Source organism: Aptenodytes forsteri, unplaced genomic scaffold (assembly GCF_000699145.1).
Source record: "Aptenodytes forsteri isolate BGI_AS27 unplaced genomic scaffold, ASM69914v1 Scaffold404, whole genome shotgun sequence".
In the NCBI taxonomy this organism is placed as follows: Eukaryota; Metazoa; Chordata; class Aves; order Sphenisciformes; family Spheniscidae; genus Aptenodytes; species Aptenodytes forsteri.
Window position 1 is genome coordinate 2,700,484 of NW_008795629.1, and position 27,936 is coordinate 2,728,419.

At 42.2% G+C, this 27,936-nt stretch overlaps 1 protein-coding gene across 1 annotated transcript; it reads right to left on the reverse strand.

Moving 5' to 3' along the window:
- Positions 1 to 755: 755 nt before the first annotated feature.
- On the reverse strand, positions 756 to 8,048 carry OSTN (osteocrin). Its single transcript, XM_009282354.2, has 4 exons — positions 7,950 to 8,048; positions 4,864 to 5,080; positions 1,100 to 1,180; positions 756 to 778 (listed from the first exon to the last, which is right to left on the reverse strand). The coding sequence occupies exons 1-4, from the start codon at positions 8,046 to 8,048 to the stop codon at positions 756 to 758; spliced, it is 420 nt and encodes a 139-aa protein (XP_009280629.2).
- Positions 8,049 to 27,936: the final 19,888 nt, after the last annotated feature.

The following is a 27,936-nucleotide window of genomic DNA, read 5'->3' on the forward strand; positions in this document are numbered from 1 at the left end:
ATTATGCCCTGTGCACATGTCAAGAGGCTAAAATAAGGCATATGATGCAGATGGCCTAGGAAATAGATGACTTCATATTTGGACGCTATCCTATGTTATGCATAGGGAGGAGTGAAATGTATTCATCAGCTTAGAGGAGGAAACTAGAAGTCTCACCACATTCCAGGATCTGCCATACGACGAAAACATGTCTAAATATGGTGCAGAGATAAGAGGAAGACTACTTCAAAACATCAGGACAAATACTAAGGTATTGTCACAGCTCTTATTCTCCTAGTGAAGTCAGTAGACACCGTCTCCCGTACAGCAGTTCAAATAAATTCTAGGTTTGTCCCGTAACTGTTAAATCCTCCCTTCATCTACCAAACAAACACCCTCTTGAAAGAAATGTGCAAAGCAAACTGTCTGCTTTTCATGGACTGCTGTTGGTATCTCTGGAAGTTTTATTTTCAGTCCAAAAAAATCTAATATTTCTTGCTAGGATAATGAACTTCTGCAAGTTTAGGAAATAAATGCCATGCAATTAAACTATATACATATTTTCTGTTCCCTCCTATCAGTGACACTGTGTGCAACCGTGAGAGCATTCTGACCTGATGAATTGAATTTGTTATTATTTGTAAATGCAACATTTGTAAAATGCAGTGTGAAACAGATTTTGCAGGAGGTCAATTCCTTGAGTGTTGTATCATTAGTCAATGACAAGACATGCTGTGATGCATCTTCCGTATTTCTGTAATGTTTCCAATACAGCATCAATCATTCAGAACAGAAGCACCTGTAGGCAGAAAAGCAGTAAACATTACATTTTCCCACGTCAGAAATGCAAGGCTTGGACAAACACACTGTAAGGTGGTCTACAGGAGATGAAAATCTGAGGAATACTTGTTTTCTTGTAGGGGGGTGCTAAATTGTAATTTAGGGCATTCAAGCTAAATTGACAGTCACAATCCATGTTACAAGAAGCCATCATTCCCCAAGCTACTCTTTCCAAGCCTACTGGCATGACAGGAGTACCTCCATGTAACTGAGAACAGGTGGGGTTCTCCCAGTCTGCCCACACCCAGAGTACTTTGGCTTACTTGCAGGAACTGCTAACCCTTGGTGTTGCCAAGACGGCTCACTCCAATCCGGTCAAGAGGAACTCCAAACCGTCTCTTAGGCAGCTCAACCACTTTCCCTGCACAGGGAAAAAAAAAAAAAAACAAACAGAGAAGGAGGAAAAGAATTGGGGAGAGACATCATAGGAATAATCAAAATGTTACTACATTTTTGATTCCTTCATTCATCCCACTAACAACTTATTGTTCAGACAGAACAGCTGTGCAGGAGCAGCCAAAGATGCGAGTGTTTAAAAATAAGATGCTTCACTTGCCTTACAAAAGAATAGGCAGGAGCTGCACCTGTTTTACAGACTGGCTGACGTTGATCCACTATCCCTCTTTTTATTTGGCAGCAAACAAACAACTCCATAGGTTAACCGCTATTGGTAAAAGAAAGGAGATACACTGCATGTATAAAGGGGAATTGTTTCATGCATAGTATCACGTACTTCAGGTGACCCATTAGCCTGGATCTCCGAAATCTCCAGGGCCAACCGGGGCTAAGATAAGCGAGGAGGTAGGAAGTATTGCACAGTAACAGAGGGGACAAGTCAGAGGAGCCCTGGCAGGATTTTCCTATGGGGTGTCCTGCAATGCACTTTTCTCAAAATTGTATAATAGCAACACTTTGATGAGATTGAAAATGAGAGGGTTTGGGGTTTTTTCCTCCATATAGTACATTTCCCGATGATTTGATGAATGAGGGCATGAGGAAAGTGTGAAAGAAGTTCTATGCAGGAATATTTTATTATGATTTTTTTAATATAAAAAAGAAGTTTTCCCATCTTAATTCAGCATTTTTGAGCATTTTTCCCACCAGCAGAAGTTTTATTGTAATTAATTGTGGAAATGATGAGATTTTCTGCAGCTGAGAATAACCTCAACTTTTGCCCTTGGAAATACTTGCCAGTGAAATGCAGGTCCAAGAGAAGCCCTGGAAGATGAACTCTTTTCTCTATCTGTCCTTGTCAAGGAACATAAATAAAAAGAAATTTTGTTCTGTAAGTTGGCAAATGCAAAGTAACTAGTAGGAGAGCATGCTGTGGTGCGCTGGAGTCTAACTCCATGTGCTAGCACTGCCACGCTCACTCAGCCCGTGGCTTTGGGGGCCCTGCACACCCTGCCCAGGGCTACCTGTCTAGTCCATGGTCTCATCTGAGCAGCCTCTTTTCCTCACGCCTCTTGGGCGCGGGCTGAAGGCCAGAGGCATCATTCCAGCATCAGCAGCCCATTTCACACTGCCTGTTTTCTAGCTACTTTTTTCAGATGAGGTCAAGAAATGGGCATTGACAGCGTACCACGTATGTAGGGAGCACCACATCGGTCACGCTGGAGCGGCTACAGAACATCGCAAAGGAAGGGGAGCTGTTTGTACAGTCCTCGCCGTCCCTTCCTCAAACACCTACGTATCCAGCATTGTTGCACTAAGCCATAGGGAAAGCAAAGGGAAAGCAAGCCAAGGGCTGATCCTCAGTCTGTTGCCTCAAGGGCAGCACTCTCTTCTCCCCAGGTGCAGGCACAAGCTGGTGCAGGGCAGGCGGGAGACTTGGGCTGCTGGAGTCATACTGAGCCAGCCTTGATAAAAAGGGGAATTAATTTCCCAGATTGGATTACGGGGTGGGGGGGGGGCGGTTCTGCGTCATTGATTGTACCACCGCCGTGCTCTGTAGTTAAACAGAGAAGGAGATTGTAACCTCATGCCAAGGCGAAAGGCTGAGCAGGCAGGCAGGCAGGCAGGCAGCTTCCCCTCTTGTGGCCATCCCGAGCCACAACAGGACAGTCACCGCTCCCTCCCCAGCCTGCCGCGCCGCTTCCATCTTCCAAACCAGACTGTGCCTATTTCAGCCCTTACTGGGGACAAAGTGATGCTCTCTATTTAAAATAGCCTTTTCTAAGGTTCCCGGAGTCTCTTTCTCTCCATCTGCCTATGGATCTTTCCACATCTGAAGACTCATGTCTTCTTGCATGCTTTTCCCGTGCTCTCAAAGCTCTATAAATTGATGTTAATGAGCAAGATTCGGATCTGGGCCCTCCTGTAACTGGTGGGTGCCACAACAATCTGTTAAATGATCTTATATTTGAACTGCTCTTTTCCAAAAGTTTCTGCTGTGTTGCCAGGCACGACACACACTGTATTAATTCAGGGGGCTGAATCTATTTAACAGCTTTCACACTTCAAAAGTCATTATCTGGTCTCTAAAGGTAACCACCTCAGCTGGTACAGGAATGGGCTGTTATCTACTGTGTGCATGACAGTCCTCTGCTTTACTCCTCTAAATGCAGCAGCCTCTGCCTGTTTCCACCTAAAGGTACAGCCTTTCTAGTGTTCCGTAGCACTCATCTGATCTGCGGTCCGTGCTGATGGTAGTATCAATGAAGGGATCAAGGCAGCTCAGATGGTTCCAAAAAATGAGTCAATCCCAAACTCAAAAGCTAATTAGCTCCCCCAAAGTGATAATCTCAATGCAAAACTGCAAACTGTGCTGATGATGCTGGGAAAGGAAGAATTTTGTGCAGTGTGTCACTCATTTGCATGAGCTCATTATTCAGAGACAAGCTGTTAGAAAACTTGGACAATTTTCACCACAATTTCCCTTTTCTGTGGTTTTTTTCCTTGTACCGCACATAGAATGAAACAAGATTTCCACCCAAAAAGCATGAGACAAATTGGGAATACCATGTACCTTTGCAAAAAAGGCACTGCGGCTTCAAAAATTACCTTCTATTTCTTCCCCTGGAAAAGAAAAACATGCTAAAAAGCAAACAAAGAATGAGCTGATTCTGATCTCTTGAAGAGATATACAGAACAGAATAGTTCTACTCAAGGTTTTAAGAATTTCGTATTTTATCACTTTTGGCTGCAGTCGAAAAGTCCTAGTAGCAGACTGGGTGGATAAATGGAAAAACAACAAGAAAATATTGCAAAACTCTGTTTGAAAAAAATACTTGTAATGTTGACTGGCTCTTGTGAATACTTTCCACTTCCAGATTAAGCTTTAAGCATGTTATTAAATATTTTGTGGCATTGGGGATTCCATCCAAAAGAAGACAGTTACCAGAAGAAGGGAACAAGACAGTTAAGCTCTTTCAGATATAGCGAACAGCCCCATGAGCTTTGGCCCAAACTCACTGGCTCTCCCCAGCCATATCAAGCGTCATTGCTCAGCCTTGTTATAAACGTGCTTATCTTCAAATGTGTACTGTGAAGGTATTGCTGTGCTGCTGTATTGATTAAACCTTGGCTTATCATATGTTGATCGAGGTCTTGAAGCCCATTCTATTAACTGCCTGCCCATTTTCACAATGTGTTCTTCATCTTGCTATTCAAGATGTGCACACCACCATACCTTCTCCTCACCCCAGCCTCGGGAACACCTAGTCCTACTCCTCTGCTTTTGAAACTCAGGCATATTTTTGTTTTAAATAATCTCATGATCAAAAAGGCAGTTTTAAACTGAGTGTTAGTTCACATCAGTGGAAAGAAATGTACTAAAAAAATGCATATGCTTGAATGTTCTTTGTTAGCTGTATGGCACTGTGAGGATAAATGAACTGGTGCATGTATTATTCATCACAGCTGAAGGATTACACACCACGCAACCAGAATGGTTTCTGTAGAGATTCTGGTACCCTGATCAGAGGCACCTCACAACTGACCAGTAAACCTGCTGGTGGCTAAAGCTAACCCATCTGTATCCAGGACACCTACCAACAGCCTTCTTCCAACTTTATCACTGGTAGGAGCATCTAAGAATTTACCTCTGTTTGCCTTTAGCATCCACAGAGGTCGAAGAAATCCTGTCGATCGGGGACCCAAATCCTGGGAAACTTCTTTTCTTCTTGGTCTCGGTCACCTCATTCTCCAGCGACACCAGCTCATCAAGAAGGAACAGTTTGGCTGCCAGGTTGGTGGCTGACTTCTCTTCGCTGGCAATGGGATGTGCTCCCATGCCCAGAGCAGCAGGAGGCTCCAGAGGCTGCAAAAGAAAGGGGGGATGTTTGCTTGCCGCTCAAGTTCCAGCAAAACCATTTTAACCAGTGTTACAGCAATAGTCCTATAAATACATAATCACTAGGATACTAAACCTGGGCCAAAGTTTTAAAACAAAGTTCCTTCTGTGAAACGTGGCCATTTTCTACCCACAGGAGTTTGCCACAAAAGGTTGGGATTTTTTTTTTTTTTTAATAGAATTGAACTCGCCTGCATTATTATTGCAAGAATTATCAAAATTTATTCCTTCACAAAGCCTGTTTTTGTAGGCCAGCCCACTATCCCTATCTCAGCAGTGTGATTAGTATCACTTATAGCATGAGCTGAGTAATTTAATCCTTTTTAAAAATGCAATCACCATTACTAGACCCCAATATCCATCCTGATATTTTTCAGAAAACTGATTTTCATTTTTTAAATGAATGCTAATAAATAGTAATGAAAACTTATACAGAACTTTCCATCCAAAGCTGACAAGTTAATTAATTGTTATGCAAAAAACATCCCAAGATAAACTTGCTCAGCACTGACATTCAAAGAATTTATGCAGTAACACTATGTGGGGAAGAGGAAAGGAAAGAACAGTATGTTGACTTGACACAGACTTTTGACCCTTAGTTATGACATTAGGCTTAACGCCTTTTCAAAACCAAACTCTACTTCACTATCTGGAATAGCTGAAAATATTGGGGTCTGTCAAGAGAGAAATGAAACAAATCAAAGTGAAACATTTGCTTTGCAAATAACAGAAAAATATAGGGCAGCAGCTAGTCTACGAAAGGAAGCGTCAAGCTCAAATCATTCTCTCTTCAGATGAAATGTTTGCCTTCTTGCTCCACTTGATCTTCACGGAATTAGATAAAAATTTCTAATGAAAACTTTTATTATACGCTTTGAAGCAGGTTTTCCTCTCTCTTTAGAAGCACACCACTATATTTCTTATTCATACACAGTGGGTTTAGTACAAATGTAAAGGAAGCCATCACATGGATGATGTAATACGCTTGTATCTACTGCAGTCCAAACCATAGTTGTGGCGATGACATTTCCCACTACTGATGGGTGGCATAACTGGTGATGGAGTGTATAAAACTCATCTTTACATAAGGAGGAGCCCGTGACCACAATGATCACACAAATGATGTAGCACTGTTAATACTTTTGTAAAGGATCTCATATTGTCCTCTGACTTTACTTTTTACGAGCCTCAAGTGCACTGAGCAATCCTTTCTGTTCCCTTTCAGGGTTATAAAACTTTCATAGAAGTTTGCGACAAACTTATGCCTTTAAAAAAGGCTGAACTCTCTGCTCTGGTTAGTGGGGATAGATATCTACAATAACGCTTGAAACTAGAAGGTAAAAAATAGCCTCTGCTCGAGCACTTTGTGCAGTCCCGCTTACTTGGTCTTAAAAAGGATATAATAGAATTGTAAAAAGTAAAGAGACAGCTAAAATGATAAACAGAAGTAGTCAACAGTTTTCCTATGGTGAACCACTGAACAAAGCACAACTTCACAGACAAGCGAAGAGATAAGTCTGGGGACGGGGGTACAGTGGAGGGTTTATAAACTTACGAACAGCAAAGAGGTGAATAAAGACTAGCAATTTTTTCCTCAAGAAAAAGAGCTCCCCAGTCCACCCAGTGAAGTCACCAGATGGTGAATTTAAAATAAATACAAGGAGCTACTTTTTAAACACAGCACGTAGAAGAAGTGGAACGCATTGCCAAAGGACGTCACGGATACCAAGATTTTAAACTGTTTCAAAGACAAGTCCAGGCCTGTCAGCAGCTAAAACATGCCCTGGTCCAGCGCAAGTCTCTGGATCAGGAAGTCTCTGAAGATGTTCTGTTCTTATATCCTTTTCACAAAAATCCATCATGGATAGAGACAGGATACCAGGTCTCTGTGGCATCGGAACAGCAGCTGCTGCAGCACTGATGTGGGGAGTAGTTCCCCCAAGCCCTATTTTCTATAACAAGTATTATTTTGTATAATCAGGGCGTGCTCACTTGAAGACAGAGAGCAAGATAGAAGGATCCATCAGTATTCTTCAGGACGCATCTAACTTCTAAGCTGATCTTAAAAACCTATGTAAAGACCCTACAGCCAAACAGTGCTACTTTGATTAAACTTTTAGATCCTTGATGTTTTTATGGCATGAAACCGTTATGTAAATACCTTTCCTGCCAGATCTGTTTTATGTCAAGATGACATGAAAAAAGAGAATGCAGTAGAAGTATTTTCAGGTGCAACCTCTGCATCTCATACTGGAGGAAACGTGAGACAGTTCGCCCATTTCATCCACTGCTTTCCTTCGCAGGCTTAGGCAAGTTACTTTGCTCCTTCCCTCTCCTTGTCTCTTCTGTCTCCTTTAATTTGCAACTTTTGTGCAGGTGGTCTTCTCTCAGAGATCTCCTTATGGTTTCTGAAAGCTGCAGACTTCTCACGCTATTATTTGTCTTTAAGAGGAAGAATTAAACCTTCCCTTTGTGTTATTGGAGTTTGGTCCCTCCTGCCACTGCCCCCGACATCACCTCCTTCCCCCCTTCAGGAATTTCTCTATCCAAAGTCAATGGACAATGTTTTAACACACAGAAAATCCCATGGTGCTTCAGGAGAGGTTGCATGAATTTGAGAGAGACTTCATTCTGTCTGTCCTCCCAGAGCCATGCAATTTGCATCACTCTCTTCACTGGGGAAGTTGTCCTGCTCCTGCTTTGCCCTGACGGAGTCAATACCGACCGTTCACCTTCCAACACAGTTTGGAGACCGTGGTGTCTTCCGCACTCTGTGGCCAAGAACAACCAGTGGAAGAGCAGGGTTATGTGACAACCACCAGAAACATTCACCTACCTCTGGTGCTGCCTCCGCGAGGAGCACTGAGCTAGAGTGCCACCGCAGCAGGGTAATCACAAGGGCCAAATGCACCACAACAAGCTGGAACTGCAGCATCTGCAAAGGAGAACAATCTATCAATGGCTTCACAGATGCATTCCCAAGTTCCCAGAGGAACCTCGCTCCAAAGGTCTTTAAGAAGGGAAAGCAAAGGCAGATTCTGTTTGCATGGCTGTTAATATGTTTTATCTTACAGAGTCACTGCATAAAAACCAGATAGCGTCCGCTGAGTGCCCTTCACCTCTGGGTACAGAATCAGCTCCCTCCTCTTTGCTCCTTTACAGCCTTGCAAAGCTTTTAATTCCTTTCTGCACAATGGGCCACTCCTTGCAGTGGCAGGAGTAATGAATGCAAACTTGTGTTAAAACCAGATGAACTAGACACTCACTTGTAAGCAGGGAGACTTTGGCTCATAGCCACCCAGGTTGATCCTGACCTTCCCACACGCTGGACAGGTGCCTGAAGCTGTTACAGAAATCACATACCTCCCCAGCAGCATTTTGAAAGCAAGGCTGCATTTCACCAGTCCTTAACATGAGTTAATGGTAGCCACAACTTCCAGGATCTTCTTGGGATCCTGGAATAAAATTATCCAGCTCCCACACCTGGGAAAAATCTTACATGGGAATCCACCACTCAAACCGATGGTGTTCTGACCACGTGCCACAGCTGCAGAACTGCAGATGCCTACAGAGCCTTTAAATAATGCAGCGAGGGTCAAGTTTTGGGAGGCTCAGGATCAGGAAGCTGCTTCCTGCAGGGGTTTCTTTGGCAATGGGTTTAGGCTACATTGTTTAAGCCCTTGTTTGGATCTAGCTCTTAAAACCTGACGTGCCTCTAACTCACCCAGGTGGGAATATTTCAGCTGATGTTAGTAAGAGCTAGGCTGGGGCCTCTAGTGCCAAAGGTATCTGCTAATTTGCTGATTACTCTGTCTCCAGGTCCTGCCCCAGAGTATAATTCAAGCCTGATTCTGCCATTCTTCGCTGACTCTCCACTTGGCAAAAGCAGAAATAGAAAGGATGTATAAATACATTTCTATGATGTATGAGTTGTTTTATCCTCTGTGTAGAAAATTTCCCATTAGATCAGGCGAGAACACATGGTAAAAAACATTTGGCTTTGTACTTTTTCCCACATTAAAAGAAAAGCCACGAAAACTTTTGGAGTCCAGTTTTAAAAAGTAAAGATATAACATCTGTAGTGTTGTTTCTTTAAACTCTGTTTCTTGCTTGGCTTTTTCAGTATGTTCTGCATGTGATTCTGTTATTTGCTTACCCCATTATATATCTTTTTTTTCTTATATTGTCCGTGAGGGAATCAGCAGTGAGGAAGAAAGCTGCTGGTTATTCTGTAGGGGTGAAGCAGACTAAGTTCACTGGAATCAAAGGACAAAGACAAAGCAGCAAGCCAGGTGGTACCCCTGTCTCTCAGTCCGAAGGCAACAGCCATTACAGTCAGACAAGGGTTTGCCTTGGTGTTTTTAAAGCTGTAACCCTCTACAATGTATATTTTTGTATGTGGGTGTGCATTGAAATTTGAAGTAGTAGTCTACTACCTTCACAGGTAACCACATCCTGATTATTTGGATACAGAGACATAAAAATAAATGGCAAGGTTAAAAACACATGTTTATTATGGTTTAAGGTCTGTGCTGGTATTCATTCAACCCAAAGACCAAAGAGCTAAAAATAGCAACTGGTACACTAATCAAAATAAACATTAAGGCACCTGCAACACAAAAGACATTTGATTAACGGGTCAGAACTTGATGCCAGTGAAATTAGAAGCAGAGGAAATTGTAAGGGCTTACAACTTGGCTCTAGTTCCCACAGAAATTAGTAGCTAAGAAGCAATGTTACTGGCTTAAAGGGAGCAAAACTAAGTCCAGCAAGATCCTGTTGTGCTGATTTTCACACGGTGGTGTGACCAAGGTGGGAGAAAGAAGCTGGTTTGTTCTAGTGGAGCAGTTTAGCTCTAGAAAAGCATTTGCAAAACTAAGGGTGCAATGAGGACTATGTAAAAATAATTAAAAACCCACTGTCTTCTGCCAGCCTGGGACTTAGCTTTCCACCTGCAGCCATATCGTAGATCTTATTTGTTAAAAGCAGTTGTTGCTTTTTTCCCCCTTGAGCTCATCTGTTGCAATTGGGTAAGCAGAGCCCTCCTGCCAAAAGGGGCTTTCCCAGCCATGCACTGGTTATTGCTTCACCCCATCCACATTTTACCTTGACCCATTCCAAGAGAGACCTAAGGTGAGGCTTGACAGTATTTGTTACTGAAGGAGAACAACCAAAGCTCTGACAACCATGTGGGCTTTTGCAAGACACGCGCTTCCCACTTGTATTGAATTTCCATCCTTCTTCCGGAAAGCTCTTCACCACCGATTTCAGACAGATAGGTCAAGGGATTGGGGTATAATTTCATGTCTTTAGTATCTCAGGGTCTGGTGTTATCTGACATAAAATATGCTTTACCCTTCACTAAATGTAACTGGAAGTCTGAAATTCAGACATATTTATGTGTTTTAGTGATATTTTAGCTTGAAATGTGTCAAAACTAAAATTCCTCATATAATTAGGTATCTTTGTTGCTGGTCCAATTAAAATAAAATTAAAGATAAAAAGAGAGAACATTATTCTACCTTATCAAAGCAGGATAAACATTCAAAACTTTTTCTTAGGAATCTGTGCAGAGCCATTTTCCAAGAAAAGATCACAAGAAATCAAAATTTTTTACCAAACAGAAACTGTTAAGTCTCCAACATCAAACCAAAGGACTTAAAAGATGTTTTTCTTTTGAAAGAAAAAACAAAAAACAAAATGACATCCTGAAGATAAGTGGGCTGAACAAACCCCAGACAGCATGCAATTCATCACCAAGCTCCAAACCCATTGCCTGTCAAAAATGGTAACAGCTGTCATTGTTCTTACCAATTTGAACTATCATATTTCACATTACTGTGGAGATTACTCCACAAGTATAAATCACAAGAGCTTTATTTTTCTTGCTGGCCTGTTAGCAAGAGAACTGAGGCAAGACATCATGCCTTACACTGTAATCTTTCACTTCGGCTGCCACTATACGTTGATGACTATGCTCTGCTTGTTGTTGCAACACCAGCACGGGACATGCCCGAGCTCACCTGCAAATGAGGACCTTGCTCTTGCAATGAGCTCGTTGTGGCTGAGCCCAGAAGCCCTTGAGGTTTATGTGCCATACGCTCCCAAACTGACCTGATGCAGAGCCAAGGCATGACTGTCCCATAGGCACTGGGAAGCTCCTGGCAGCGCCCATTAAGACTCCACTCCTTCTGCTGTATGAGCACTGGGATGGTACTGGTGAGCCTCCATCACCTGTTAGCCATGAGGATCTCTCATACCATGCAGATTCCAACCAGCTGGGGGAAATCACGGCTGTGTCTGCAAGCCAGTTACTGATGTATTTTGTTGCTGCTCCAAAGCCACAAAATAGAAAATTAACTGCTGCTACCTATCTTAATCAAATGTACCGTTGAGTCCCAACATTGGCCTCACCAGCCTTGGATTGGACACCTGATGTGAATCTACCTTATGGCCAATAAAATTATGATGGATGAGTATCTTACCAAAAGAACAACTTATAAATACTTTGTGTGAAGCTCTGAGAATAAGCCTGCTCTTGCTGAAAAAAATTTGCCCTACTTTTAAAAGTTGTAGGATAGATCCTCTGAGCATATTCATTACCACAAAGCCAAAAATATGCCCGTACCAGCAGTCCTAGTGATTTTAGAAACTCCTAAGGAACTATGTATATCTCAAGTGTAATTTTCTAGTCATGTAAATATCAAAGAAAAGGGAGAAAAATCAAAACAAATCCCACCCTCAGAAAAAAAAGCAGAGTCCAAAAATAGGTTAGAGTGGTGTTTTTGCTCTCATCCCACAGATGAGATATGGAGGACTTCTTACATACTGCTTTCTAAAAAGATACTGAAGCAAGACTTTGAAGCATGGGACTTTGTGGCAAAATGAAATGTAAGCAGGCAATGTCAGGCACTTTATGTTATTAGTAATGTGTTTCCTGGAGTAGGTGTAGATTTTTAAACAATGTCATATATTTTATTAGATATATGGTACAGACACCGTCAACCTCTACAGTGTAAATTTCCCTCTATTTTCAGTTTCCTGACTATGTAGATAAGTAGATGCAGGTAGGTTTCATCTGATGTAACCAGAGAGAACTTAAAATTCATCAACTTATGCAAGAGGCATAAGACTAGTGATTTTGAGATAATGCCTAGGTATGTCTGTGTCCCAAATGAAACATTTTGTCTGACAGTATTTCAAGGCCAAGGATGTTCCACTTTCTGAAACTGAAGTTCCTTAAAGGTTTCTCAAGAAGGCACGTCAGATTAGTCATTGCTTTTCAAAGTCTTCATTTCAATAATTGCATTCACCGTAACAATAAGACTTCCAGTGTTTGGCCCTGACGTGTTTTCATATCACCATGATAGTCATCTTTGCCTGTATTTTACTGAAGCATCTATTGTAAATGCTGACTCAGCTATTGATAGCTGCGCTTTTGGTAGACGCAGATGCAGTTAGAGGATGCTCAAGTATACAACTGCTCCTACCATCTGTACTCAGATAAAACAGATTCAGTGATGGCTTAGTCCCTGCAGGGCTTGACTAGACTCTGCACCGACCCTGGCCACGGAAGACGCGACATTTGTGGGAACAGCACAGGAATCGCACAGCTCATATGAAGAAAGGCTGAAAATGTGGCCCTCTAGTTCTCATGAGGAATACGGAAAGTGTACACATGAACACAGCCTTGCTGGGGTACATTTGCTTGACAGACATGAGCATGAATCAGGAAAAAATTAACTGATGAAGGTGGACAAACACTTGTGGAAGACCAGTCAGTCATGGTCCTCATCTCTTCATTTGAAAAAAGAGCATGAAACCAAATGGCCATGCAGAACAAATGAGGACACTTTTCCTTAGAATGTGCAGGAAGGAGACAAGTTGGACATCCTGCAAAACTGACTACACGGTGTAATAAATACATTTTTAGCAACAGATTTTAGAAATTAAAACCCCCAAACTCACATCAATACTATAAAAGTAGGAGACCGTGAAGCAGGAGCCACAAACAGAAGTCATAAAACCCATCTAGAAGCCTAGGGACTATTAAATAAGAAGGATGCTATGAAGTGTAAGAAAATATCTCTTAATGGGAAGAACCTATTTCCACCTTTCCTAAGTGAGATAATTGAGCGAGCTACAGTATTCTTGGTATGCACAATGGAAAACAAAACACTATTAGACTATTCTTCATTGCCAACAAACTCTCAACCCTACACTATTTATGTATGTACTGACTGAACATGCCAACTTTTCTTAACATTTCTAACAAATTTACATTTAGCTTTCTTTTTTCATCTTTAGCATGAGAACTAAAAACTGTTCATTGTTAGAGCGCCATTTTCAGCATTTGAAGTAAAAATAAGAAACCTTTCTATCAATAAAAATCAAGAAATATATTGTGTTTTTCTACATTCAGAAAAATCATCTCCTTTCTTAACAGCACTGGAGTGGTAAGTGGGAGTTCTTCACACCTGGTATGAAGAGTGTAATATCCGAATACATTATCAATACAAAGGCCATTCAAAGTCCTATGTAAAAATATCCTTCAAGATAAAGTCTTAAGAGACAATAATGGCATTGGAATTTCTTAACAAGAGAATCAAACAGTGATGCCAATTTACTGGATAAACACTTTCAAATGTTCTGATCAAGAAAAGTCAATTGCTTGGTGAAAATGCATTGCAAATGGAAATTAGAGAGTAATCTGTTTCTCTGGGTTGAATAGGAAAGCTGCAATCACTTGCAATCTTTGACAGGGTTAATCAAGAGAGTTCTTACAACTGTTATATGGTTCAAGTTTTTAATTTGCCATGCAAGAAGCCCAGAGAGGTACACTTGTCATTCATTCAAAGAGTGAAAACGAAGCCCTAATCTGCTGAAGTCAGTGTGGCAGGTATTTATAGATACTGAAGAACACCTGGTTGAGCCAGATATATTTTGCAGTTTTTCCTCATAATTTACACCATAGATTTTCTTGGTTTGGGGTTGGGTTGTTTTTTTGGCTGTTATTCCTCATGATATTCAAAGCATTTTACAAGAAAAGTGGGTTGAGCTGCATTTTGAATACAGGTGAGCAGAGACAGATAAATGTAATAATTTGCCCCAGGCTTCCCGAGTGAATCAGTGGGCAGGGGCACAGAACGTCCCTGCAGTTCCTCAGCTTTCAGCTCTGAGCTCCCCATGACAGGTTGGTCATTCCAAATTGAAAAGCCAAGTAAGGAAAGCTAAAGGCACTGTGTGCCTGTGCTTCAAAAATTAGTGAATTCTGAACTTTACTGTAGCCTCTGGACGTCTAAACCAAAGGTTATTCACATGTATTTACTTGTACAACTCCAGTCTGGGAGGCAAAAAGAAACAGTGAAATACTTTTGAAGCCAGAATGGAGAAATTACAATGACTATCACTGAATCAGTCTGCCTTCATTTACAGTGGTACAAAGCTGAAGTAATCAGATCACTGGATAATGATAATTACTCTGTTAGTGTAGGAATGTTTTGCAGGGTTATTCTATTATTGCAGGAATGTGGCAGAATCTGGATCAATATTTATCTAATATGGGGCATAATAAAACCCTTTTGCAGATCCATAAATTAAAGACTTTCCCTAAATCATTTATCTTGTGTTTTACAATATATTACATGCAGCAAACTTGTCTACCACATATGGTATTTAGTAATGCAAAGGAACTATTCTGTCATAGCTCCTCAGCTTATTTTAAGAAGTAATATACATTTGACAATAACATATACAGAGGAAAATCCATAACAATATAAACAGACAGCAGCTTACTGCAAAGCACTGCAAAAGCATGAAAGTAACTAGTCACTGTTGTAAAATGCACTGACGCATCTTGTTTAAATATTGGGTGATTAACTGAAGGAAATAAGTTTCCACTGAATATTATTAGTTCACTTTTAGTACCAAAAATACTAGGCGATAGGCATCTTGTTATCTTAATCTCAAACTGGAAAAAGAAGCTGTGCTTTTCCCATCAGACATGGGCATGTGTATACCTTCTGCATGCCTGTTAATTTTTTTTTCAAGTTTTTTGTATTAAAAGGAAGAAAGCACAGAAGGGAAGAAAGCTTCTGTAAACAGAGCAGAAGACACAAAACATCCCCAACCCATCTCTGTCCTCACTCCTCTTACCTTGCATTGGATACAAGCAATTCCAACCTTAACGGTCCTGCTATGTTCTTCGCCCTAACTTATCCCTAATGTTCAGCTTTCTTTCAGAGTTTTTATAGTCTCTGCTGTAGGCTACAAACTCCAATCCCTGCCTTTGCTTTCTCTTACATCATTTCTAAAGATTTTCCACTGATCCTTGCCCTAAACCTTTCTCTGTCCTGCACTCTCACACACATACTTGCCTCACATTTGTTATATTTATTGCTCTGATCAAGATGATTAGGTTATAATTAAAGGTCTAGGGTTTTGTTGTTGGTTTTTTTCTTTTTTTCCTTTCAAGATTCAGACAGCCATGGGAGTGGAAAGATTTTCAGCAGCATCACTGTTCCTCTAAGCTCTCACTTTTGCAAACTGCAGTACAGAAACCTGATGTCCCGAATTACTATTTTTTTTAACTTTATTTCTCGGGGACAACAGGAATAACTTTAGAAGGACTGCATTAACTCCAGGAAGAAATTAATTAGTGCATTTTTAGTAGACCAACACTATTGTAAGATAAGCATTAGAAAAGGAGTGTGTTTTGTAAAGCAAGCCACAAGAACTTGTCTTTCGGACACTTCATTTCAGTTACTGAAATGATTGTAAAGTGTGAGCTATGAAGCTGCCTGTCTTCCCTAGGCAGTACCAGAGGACCTATTTCTTTCCCTGTTTGCCTCACTAGCATAAGTCTATCTTCTCTTTTGTCCCTTTTTTTTAATCTCAGTTTTTAATTGATTCACACAGCAATTGTAGACCCGTTTTTGGGTCTAAAACTCCAACCTGTGCAGACTCCTTAACAGTTAATTCATAGTGACTTTGTTCTCTAAACAGCACTTTCAAAATAGTTTTTACTCTGACTTGCCAAAAGCTCTTCCTACAAGCAAAGGACAGTAAAAGGAAATTTCAAATGCAGCTTTGAAATAGGTGGGAAAAATTTGCCAGCCAGGGAGCAAAAGCTTTGATTTCATCATCTGTCTTGATCAGAGCGATTAGAGAAAGACAAGAGTTTAATCATATTGTAACACAGCTCATTTCCCAGATGAAGATGGGTCACAGAATTTTGCAGAGCTGACATAAAGTGCCAAATCAGGATACTTCATTGCAAAGCATGTTTTTCCCACACTCCCTGACTGAAGTATCGGGGGGAAAAAAAAAGTCAATGGGGAATGAGAGGCTGGTTTTGATCACGAGCACAATACAAATGTACAGCCCCAGAGAACAAGGAAACGCAAAGCAAGTATTTCTATAGCATCTCTCAGTACAGGCAGATATGTGAGTACGGCCCAGTGTAGGGCTGCAAAAATATGCATTAGCCACACGAGCACCCACACCGACGTCAGGCTGGAGCAGACAGGTTGGGACTGTTTTCCACTGCAGGGCACAACAGAACAGTGACGGCAGCTGCAGAGGTCCAAATGGGCTCTGTGGATACTAGAGCTGCAGCAGAACCAAAAAGGCAGAGCCAAACAACACCAGACTGCTGAAACACAGCTCCAAACGCTGCCACTAGAAGAGAGCTGGAACTGTGCTCCGTTTTATAGTGCTACCTGCATTTAGATGGAGGCTTCCTGCTGGAAGTCCAAGGACGCAGCGGTACTTGACTGATACGTATAAAACATGCGAGCAGGATCTCAGGAAAAAGATAACCAAGATCTAACCACAAAATATTATCAGATTTATGGGATACCTTTGCTACATATGACCACGAGGTGTTGCTGACCAGCTACTGCAGTCCTAGGCGCTCAGTTTCTTTCTCTTTTTTCTGTCGGAAAGACACAAGGCGGCACTCACAGGCTTTTACTCCTGTCGGGAGTTTTTACAGGTCCTATCTCAAGCTCTTTAAAGCAGGACCTCTGTAGGGCTCCCTTCTGCCACCACATTTGGTGTTGATGAGGCTGGTAGGAGACATGGGCTGCGCCACTGTGGGTAAGCTGACGACAGACAACTGAATGTAGGCATTTCAGTATTTCACAACACAGGGTGAAGCCTGGAGGGTAGCCGAGACTCAGCCAGCTGATGCTTAGCACCTCACAAGAGTGAGTGGGATGGTGGGCTGCAGAAAAAGCAAGAGGAGAAACGCAGCCATATTGTCATCTCCTTTGACTCTAAGAGGATGTCTAAGACCTGGTACTAAAATTTGCTTGTAGCCCTCCACTGATTGGTGATCCTATAACAAAGCTCCAGCCACTTTTGTACCATCTGGACCTACCGTAAGGTTGTAGCTCTTCCTTTTAGATAAGCCATATGCACTTTTTCTATTTCAAAATAAATTTATCACTGTGCTTTTCCTACAAAAGCATACAATCTGAAAGATTTCAGACATGGATGCTGATACACACAACTATCATCATCTCTTGACTAGGTGTGAAAGATTCAAATCTGAGTAATTAGCCATCTTCATGGGCTGCTACTGACCTTAGAATAGGACATATGTTACCAGCACAGAGTGGTTTTTTCTGAAAAGAAAAAAAAAGGAAAAAAAAAGAAAAAAAAAAAGGAAAAAAAGGAAAAGAAAGGAAAAAAGGGGGGAAAAAAGGAAAAAAGAAAAAAAAAGACTACAGTGTTAGAGTGTTAACATTTAATTTCCTGCTCTAAAGTGGCTTAGATTTAGCAACAACTTACAGATACCTTTTTGACACCTTCTGGAGAAGGCCGATAAGGAACCTTCCCAGATAATGAAAAAGGTATATGGTGGTTATTTAGCTGGCAGAGCACCCAAGGAACAGATATCTTCAACACTACTGTGGTTTAATTATACTTACAGTATAATTGAGTTAGGGCAACCAAGAGTTTGGAAGGAATCTTTATTGTCTTAACCATAAATGAATAAACAAACATAATGTGATTTTCTCAACTATGAAGACAAAAACAAAGAAATTGGAGGAGGTAAGGACACAAGACATGAAACGCTTTTTGTTACCATCCAAGAGAAAGACAAACTTGCCTCCCTGCTGCCCTGATGCTCTTGCGAGTATTTTCTGTAATTCTTTCAACATTAGTTTGCAAATCAGTTGAGCTGGCTCAATGTTTTCCTTAATTCCTTTAGTAGACAAGTTCTTATTCAGTGAGCAGGAGTTAGCAAGGGTTCACTTGTGTAAGTGTTGAGCAATCTTGCTCTTCATCAGCCTTGCCTGTGGAAACTATATTTGGGTTTGTCAGACCTTGTCTTTAAAATCTTAATAATGACACGTGAATATGGTGACACATGCTTGCTTGTTTTTCTGTATCATACTTCTAATCTTTTTCTTCTCCCACTAAAACATGTACCAGTACTGTTAAGATCACTGTGGTCTAAGCCACAGAAGTATCCCCCTTCTGTCATTAAGTTGTCCCATGGGAACTCTACCTTCCAATTACGTCACTGTTTCCATTGATCACCGATTCCTCACACAAAGTAGCACATTTGTCATTTATAAATCAACATGAATAGTGCTGGGTCCAGAAGGCATTTTGGCCAAAGCAGTAGACCTATCCTGAGGAATTTTCGATTGAGCTGGCAGGGACTTAAGGCATGTGTCTTGATACATTCTGATTGCTAGGATTATTCATAGTTTCACTAAACAGTGAGTGTATCATTGGAGGTAGTCTAGTTCTGGGTTGAGTATGGGAAATAAGGACAACATTGAAGTTAGAAAAAGTGGAAATTTTATTCCAGTTTTGAAAGGTTTGCCCCAAAATTCTAAGAAATAATCCAAGAACTTTTTTTCTTCAAATGAAAACTATGAGGTTGTTTTTTTTTATAAAGAGCTGATCTCTACAAGTCAGGTGCTCAGCTGATACTGATTCATATGGCTCGGAGATAAACAACTGAGATATTCCAAATTATGGTGCCTTCAATCTATTTTTATTCCTTGAGACAATAAACTCTTCTGGTAAAATTGGCCCAATTCTGACACCAGTCTGAAAGTGGATTAGCATTCCACCAGATTATCCAAACATCCAGCATTTTATAGCTACATCACCGGTTCAGGGAGAACATCCCATATTACTTTTGTTGCACTTATGTTCATATCCTGTCTAGAGAAGGGGAAACATTTTAAAATAACCATCACAGATTTTCAGTCAATATATAGGAGGGAATTTCAGAAACCAAGCTGATTCCCACCTATTTTCATGTAGGTATACAGAGCCAGAAAGCAGATGACTCACTGTAAGACAGAACTATGGAAAAGAGACTCTGCATTAACAATGTGCATACACGTTTTCCAATTAAAGGTACATTCTACCTTGGAAGGAAAAACTATGTTAAAACAGCTCTTTTTAAATCTGCAAGCTATGGAAGTAGCTTTTGCTGTGTCACTTCCATTTAAGATGACTCCTTGCAGCTAGATAGATTTTGAGAAGCAAAACCCACAAAGTGAAGGTAGCATACGAAACTGAAGTCAGTAACATTCTTCTGGAATGTTAGGCTTCCTACTAGCAGTTTCTATATATGTACTTTTAAAAAGTCCTTTGTGCTAGAATTCAGTGCTCGTGATAGGAGCTGGGTCATGACATCTAAGAATCCATAAAAAGCATTCGCAAAACAAAGCAAAAATCCCAAACAAGGACAGTTTATTGAAATGCATGCTTTTTCTGTAACAGTCATGCTATGAGGTAGAAGGACGTGTTTGGAAATAAAAAAAGATAGTTTATCTTTTGTGCCCATGCCATTGGCTCCCAGCCCAAGATGGCCGTGAGGAGCGAAGATGGCCAAGAAGAGTGACAGGACCTTTTGTGCTCTGGACGCAGTGGTCCACAGGCTAATGGATGAGAGGCAACAAAATCATACAAAGAGGTCTCAAAGTGCTAAGCAAATAGTAATAATTCTGGGCCAACATCAGCCTGGTCCTAATTCAAACCAGCAACACAGAGATCAAAATCAGTAGAGTGTGTTTCCATCCCCTCTAGCTACACTACTTGGAGTCAGTGCTAAATATAAAGATGACAAACCAACAACCAGCCCCATCTTTCTGTGCTAAGAAAGAGGGAAAGAGAAGGAGCGGTGCTGATGTTTTCACACTGCCTCCCTTGTCAAAGACGTGTGCTGATGTCACCTGTCACTGAAATAAACTCTTTTTGACCCATGAACCCTTGTGGCATGGTACACAAGGCACAGAGCGGCAAAGTGTGCATCTTGGCTGCAGAGCACATACTTCAGCTCCAGAGCTAATTACAAACATGGCAATGTAGCACAGCACTGAATGCACGGCAGCAGCTTAAATTCAAAGATATGCTCACAAGGAGAAAAAATATGTCTGTCCTGAAACTCCGTCCTGACCTCACACTTTTTTTTCACACAACTGATCACCTTTCTGTGCAGAGCTGAGAAGTAAAGTGGAGTTTGGTTCACTGACAGCAGGAAAAAGGATACAGAAGAATTAAAGAAAGCAGCTAAGCAGCAAAATGACGACAACGGTCTGGGAGAAAAGGGGAAGGTGAGCGATATTCTTCAGACAGAAACCAGTGGTGTGGGAGCTGGGCAGGGCCACACATGGACCACCCACAAGATCACAGGATGCTGCAGGAAATACCACAACTAGTTTCTTACCTGACCTGCAGGTAAGAGGAAGATGAAGCCATGTGAAATGCGGGCCTGGGCAGCTGTTTCTCCCTGGAAGCAATTCGTGCACCAAATGATGTTAATAAGGCAGGTACTGTCCCCCCGTTCCTGGTAAGCCTGTCCCTGGGATGGTGGCTTGCACAGCAGGACCATTTTGTGCTGGAAGCCAACTGGAGCAAGCTGTTAGTGTAAACCTGGGAGTTTGGAGCAATTGATGCTGACTGATTTGATTTCCTTCCCCGTTTTGCTCTGGTTTCAATGTACTTATAGTTAGTTCCTGCAATGGACCTCACAAACAAATGCTGTTCTAGAAATGAAGGTCACTGGTATTTCTAAGAATTAAAGATCTCACGACAGTTTGTAAGTTCATCCTAATGCTCAGGCCAAATTCTGCTACATTTCTTGGCCACGTTTCCTCTATCACTTCAACCGGACCAGAGACCTTTCCTTGTCAGACTCACTGCATCTTTCTGCATTGAAGCTGTACTTTGCTAAACAGCTGCAGCACCGCAACTGGATTAATCCAGGATAAACCAGTAATCATCTTCAATTACAGCACAAACATTAACCAGTCAATCACTGCCCTCTAGAGGTGGCCACATTGTGGGTAAAGCTGATTTGGGTTTGCTGCAAATGAGTTATCTGACAGACCGAGCACTTCTGTATGCAGCAGGAGGAAGGTATTTGCTGATTAGAGTAGATTCAGGTACCATTACAGGAACAAATTACTGAGCGCTGATTGTCAGCTCCTCGACTATTCCTTCCCGCTCTTGCCTGGGAGGTCACCCAGCTTGCAGCATTTTGCATTCATATATTTTGCAGTCATGGTACTGAGGAGAGGAGTGAAACACGTAGATAGCTAGATAGATAACTATATGACATAGCTATAATAAAAAGCAGTAAAAATAATCCCAGACTAAACTCTCACTTGTTACAGTTTATTTTTCACAACCAATGTACATAAACTAAGCCAGTGGCACAACTGTACAAATGAACTGTTTTCACACAAGCTGGATGCGTTGGTGTGACAAAAGCAGCAAGCCTTTACATATAAACACAACTACGTGTTCTCATTTCTTTCCCTTGACTAGAATAGCCAAGAAGTTTATGGGGAAGGGAAGAATATAAAAGTGATGAATAGCAAGTAACCCGCCATATACTCAAATGATGAATATACTGTTTTCAGTGTGCAAAGACCTTGTTTGAATAGGTGAGTATTTATTTAAGGAGAAACTGTTCTGTGCAGAGACTCAGCACAAGATCCTGGACACAGGAATAGCTCATGGCCAGGTTTCCCCAGACACGTCCTCTTTTTTCCAGCTGGAAATTCTGTCTAGGTGGAATTCAGCAATTTTTCACATTTTCTTCTGGCAGGCAGGCCGGATGCACTGGCTTGCCTGCATATGGAGGGATTCTCCAGGTATCCACACATATGCACAGACCATCTGCGCATGTGCAGCCCCATACCTGAACATATATTTCTGTTGGCAACATTTAATCAAAAAAGAGCAGATGTCCAGGATCCCAGTAACCATTTCATTGTGAACATTACCCTGGGGTTCAGGAGAGCTGTCTTCTGTTATAGAATCACAGCACAGTGGAGGGTGGAAGGGACCTCTGGAGATTGCCTAGTCCAACACCTCTGCTCAAAGCCGGGTCAACTAAAGCAGCTTGGTCAGGGCTGTGCCCAGTCAAGTTTTGAATACCTCCAAGGATGGAGACTCCACAACCTCTCTAGGCAACCTGTTCATTGTTCAGCCACTGCCACAGTTAAAAGAAAAAAAAAAGATTTTTCTGATATTTAAATGGAATTTCCTGTATTCAGTTTGTGCCCATTGCCTCTTGCACTTTTACTGGGCACCACTGAAAAGAGTCTGGCTCTGTCGTCTTTACTCCCCCATCAGGTATTCATACACATTGATAAGATGGCCCCTGCTATACAATCCCAGCTCTCACACCCTCTCCTCATATATGCCAGATGCTCCAAGCCCTTAATCACCTTTGTGGCCCTTCCAGCATGTCCACGCCTCTCTTGTACTGGGGAGCCCAGCACTCCAGATGTGTGCAGACACTAACATAGCCTGGGATGTTTTGGGGCCCTTCTTTGCTGCAAGGGCACTGCTGGCTCATGGTCAACTCGTCTGCCAGGACCCTCGAGTCTTTTCTAAAAGCTGCTTTCTAGATGCTCAGCCCTCAGCCTGTGTTGGTGCATGGGGTTAGTCTCAGTTTCGCTTCTGCCGTGACTAGATGACCTTGGATTCAGCTCCCTGGGCCTTACTGTCCACAGCGTTGATGCCCCTGGCCTCCTTTGTAAAGAGATTTCAAACTTCGGTCGTCTGAGGTAGGTGTCATTTTTATTTGTTCTTCATAGGTTCTTATCATCCTCCATCAACGTGTGGCTGCTTATATTGACAACATTCACTTCCACGTGGGCTTTTATAGCAGTCACTGTCCTGCTGCCCAGGTGCCTCAGATTTTATTTGATTTACCTTCTCTGCTGCAGTGTCCTTTCTCTAGGAGCTTACACACACATGCATACACACACATTATTCTGCTACGCTACAGGTCTAGAAACTGAGACAGAATACTGAGCAGTGTACAGTATCCTATAGCCAGGGGCTATAAAGTCCTCTTTAGAACATAATGACACAGAAAATGCCCTTTGATCTTACCAGCTTCTTTTCCCTCTGTGGCTGCTGTATCCTAGCCTAGCCAAGAAGCCAGGAGGAATCCCTGATTTTGTTCCCGTAGGGAGCGCAGGGCAGTGAACATTATCCAGTCCTTTCTGCATGGAACTGAACAATTTGTGCTTGATTAAAGCTGAGAGACTGCCAAATTCAGAAAACTCAAGGTCTTAACACTGCCTGCTTATTCTTGCTCTGTGTTTCTTCATCTTTCTCTGCATCATGCCAGCAACATGGCCTGGTCCTTCCCCTCTGCAGGCCAAGGTTTGTCTTTCATGAGCACTTTCATGAGGATCTCTGCTCTGAAGCAAACTGGATTCCTTTGTGTGTTTTTCTATCCCATTTGAAGTTACAGTGTCCAAGCACTTTGGAAATAAACAATGATTCATATATTTTCACAACACCTTCAGGGGCAAAGAAGTACAGTTATCCCTTGCCAAATTTCAGAGCCTAGCTCTAAAAGTGCAGGTTTGTCACAGCTTCTCTACATAACTCTTTCCCTAGTCATACGCAGCAGAAAGCAGGCTTGTATCATGCGCAGCGTTAAGTCACTGTGACTATAGGCATTGCTGCTGGCATACTAATGAAGCTGTATAAATCATTATTGATTCATGTGAGCAATGTGAAGCCTCTGGGCTTCAGTGACTCGCGCCATGCTGGGCTACGTCCAAAACCCACATACTGCCCTCCCTGAGCCGTGGCTGCTCTCTGGAGCCCGTTCAATGCCCCTCCCTACCTGTCCCCTTGTGTCCACCTCTGCAGAGGGCCTCCACATCTTACATGAGCACCTTAGAAGAAGGGACAAACCCACCTTCCTTCCACTTGGTCAGCCCATTTGTCCCAGGTGCGAATCGGTAGGATCGCATGTGGGAGGAGGTTGGCCCTCTACCTCTGTAAGGGCAGACATACTGGATTTGTGCTTACTTTACAATTAGACTTGGAACCCAGGAGCAAGAACGTAATATAGTTTCTTATGTAACCATATATTTATTTTGGTTACGTGCGGCTTCAAGAGAAATCTAAAATGGTGCTGGACCGTGCTGCTGCCCTCAAAAGAAGTTTGTCAGCAGAGTAACAATAATGTTCTGCTTCTGAAAATGATGTGCTGGGCTTTATGGTCAGCTTTTAGGTTTGAATGCTTTTTTTCCACTTTGATATTTGAGCCCTCCCCTCAAAGCAAATCCTTCGAGTGTGTACATGGCTCTCCAAGCAATGGTCATGGGAGGACATAGACAAGCACAAAAAAAGATGCTGACGGCATCTGAAAATGATTTGCAATCTCTTAGCCGCATGAGCTCAGTTGCATTAACATAGTGATTTAAATACTGTGGATGGCTTTTCTGATGTTCTTTTAGAAATTTCTTATTGGAATTATTAGGCATCCAAAATATATTTAAAACCAACCAACCAACCAGTGGAATGAAACAGAGCAGATAATACTGACTAAGCACTCTGACCCCCATCTTGCAGCCCCAAATCAAGCACATTGCCACCAAGCACACAGCTCCAGCGACCAGATGGGACAGGATCTGGAACTGCGCTAGTGAACCGCATCATGTCACAGAAGTTGGGACATTGCGTCACAAGAGGATCCTTCATAGCTCTGAAGCATCTACACTCGCCACAGCCCAGCCTTGCCGTAGCAAAGCCTAGTTGTCTTTGGGAAAAAATGACATTGTGAGGTTTTTGGTGCCTTGCACATCAGATGTGCGTAAGGTAAACACAGAAGGAGTGGCTGACTTTTTTTGTAAATACTGCAATAAAATTACAAATAATAACAGTACGTGATAAATAACACAAGGAACATTTTGAACACAAAAAAGAGGTGGGCTGCTAAGGCTGCCACTAAAAAAGGAACAGACCCTGCACACTGCCATGGATACCTTGGTTCTGTTCGCCCAGCGGGGGAGAAACCCTGCCCTCGGTAGTGCCATGCCATGGCTCCATAGGTCCGAGGGACGCCAGGCTGCTGAGCAGTACAAGACTGCTTGCACACAGACATTACTGGGCACAAAATGATGCCACTGATGTAAGTCCTGCTCCTACAAAATGCTCCAATGCTGTCAGGAGCAGGGAGTGCCCGTTTCATTGAGAGATTAATTTGGTTCTCACTGGATCAAATAGAAAGCCAACAACTGGAAAATACAGCCAGCTACCAGCCAGTTCTGGTCTTCCCACACCAGATACAGGACTGGCTTCTATTCAGCCAGGTTATAAGTGGAATAACTACTTTCAAGTCAATAGCCCTGATAGCAGAGAGTGCTGTCATTGGACTGAAGTCAGTGGAGCTATCTGTGATTTACACAAGTATGAACATAACCAAAGCCTGGCTGCATAGACTGAACAGAGAGAAAAATCAGACTACTCTTCTTCAAGGCATTTCTCACACACAACCACTACCTGAAGCACCTCAACCCTGCCCTTCTTCCATCCCTTTTTCCCACCTGGTCCTGTAAGTTCCTCAGATCAAAGGCTGTCTTTTATTATTCAGTGATTTTTTTCCCCTCCCCTCCATCTCAAGCAGGTCCCTCGCTCTACTGCCATGCAAATAACGCAATGTGACCAGCATCGCCCTCGGGGAGCAGCCAGGGTTAATGAACAGCATTTGACACTGAACTGCAAACCTCTCCCTTCGCCTGTTGTCTGCACAGGCTCTCGAAGCTTCAGGCAGCTGGGCACACCAACCAGAGACTCTCCTGGTTGTTTTCTGGGGGCTATGGGAAATACCTGGTGTCAGAAAAAGGAGTTTAAGCTAAGCGTACAGCCACATGGTTAGAAAGCAGAGAAACCTCAGCCCGGAGCTGACAGTGACTGATGACTGTAGGTGCTGTGAGGATTCACTGCTTCTCATGTTACCCAAATGTCAGGGGTTTAAAGTGATGTTATTAAAGCACCACAGGAGTGCAAAGATCTGTGTAAACTGAGAGGATAATCACCATGCAAGTGGAGCACGAGCTGTTTGACTGTGTTGAAATTACGTTATTTGGTATCCCTCTAATTTGTCACATGACTTGAGACACTAAAAAAACCCATATTGTGTTTTTATGCTCTGGGTCCATGACAATTGCTTTTCCTGCAGTAGACAATGATTTGTAAAGTGACTTTTCTTATTCCCAAACCACCCAAAATTTTGCAAATTGGTTTCCACGAATTAGAAGTGATTTAGAAATAACAGGCTCGGGGACTGGCTCCGTTATGGGGCTTTTGCTGCCATGACAGCTAGCTAGGGGAAGATAGTTATTTCTAAATTACTCTATTTTTACATTAATATTTCTTTTAGAGCGAAACAGCAGTAGAAGCAGTATTATTTCCGTTGCTTTCTCTGAAACAGGACTGGTTCCTAGGAACCACAACTTTTTATCATCCGATCATAGGCATTCCTGGTCATTTCATATGGAAGTATATCCACTGCCTCCCCAGTCTCAAGCCTGGGCTCAATGTTGGGGTGCAGGGAGCAACCCCTTTTCTCCTCTGTGCTAGGAACTGCCAGCAGACATACATCACACTTTACGACAGATGGCCTTGCATGGCCAAAACCCTACAGCACAATATCACATAGACCAAGGTGGCCTTTTTCACGACATTAACAATGGTTCAAAAAGATAAGGCTAGGAGTTCTCATTTCCCAGGAACCCCTCAGCTGCTGTTCACTGTAGCTTGGGGCTAGATTTGAATCCATAATGCAGAATTTCAGATTGCAATACTTGACTCGCATACCTAAGTCAGGAGCACTGATACTCAAAACCACAGGTGTTTAAGCTCAAAGAGGTTGAAGAGCATCTTTGTGTGAAGCTCTACAATTCAGATGGATCAAGAGCTGTCCTGTCCCTGTCCAGTTCTGTTTAGCCACATTCTGTTTTGAAGGGTACAGCAACTCTGAACAGAAATGACTGAAGGGAGGTCCTCTCAGCCACTATCATGGTCCCCTTGCTCCTCTTTTTACCTTTTGACTGCTCGTTGCCTCCTACAATCAGGTCCTGATTTTGCAGCACACTAGAGATGGCAGCAACAGAGAAAGCAGGGAGGTGCTACCTGTCCTATATCGCTACAGAGTGGGACATTGCATGATATGCTGAGCACTTCCCCACCTGCAACAGACCACCTTACACCGACAGCTATGACACCTCTGGATTAAGGATTAGATCTGACATTTTCAAAGCTCTTGTTCAAGTAGCAAGTATCCAAATTTGGTGTCTTCTGAGTGCTCTGAGGACCCAAGCACTGATGTGTCTTGATCATTTCACTGGGCTCTTCACACTTTGGGAGATCAAATGTGCAATTTTAAGGTTTTCAGAGAAATTCCAAAAGTGATTTAATGGCTCACTTAAAAATTTTAAAATATTTATCATGAAAAAAGGAGTCCAACAACTTGGGGGGGGGGGGGGGGGGAAGAACCCCGGGGTTGGTTGTGATGGGGGGGCGGG

Excerpts from the sequence above, each read along its gene's own strand:
- OSTN (XM_009282354.2), bottom strand. The coding sequence starts at position 8,048 with ATGCTGCAGTTCCAGCTTGTTGTGGTGCATTTGGCCCTTGTGATTACC. Across the intron at positions 5,081-7,949 it reads TCGCGGAGGCAGCACCAGAG|CCTCTGGAGCCTCCTGCTGC; the intron begins GTAGGTGAATGT and ends TTTCTTTTGCAG. Across the intron at positions 1,181-4,863 it reads GGATGCTAAAGGCAAACAGA|GGAAAGTGGTTGAGCTGCCT; the intron begins GGTAAATTCTTA and ends TTCCCTGTGCAG.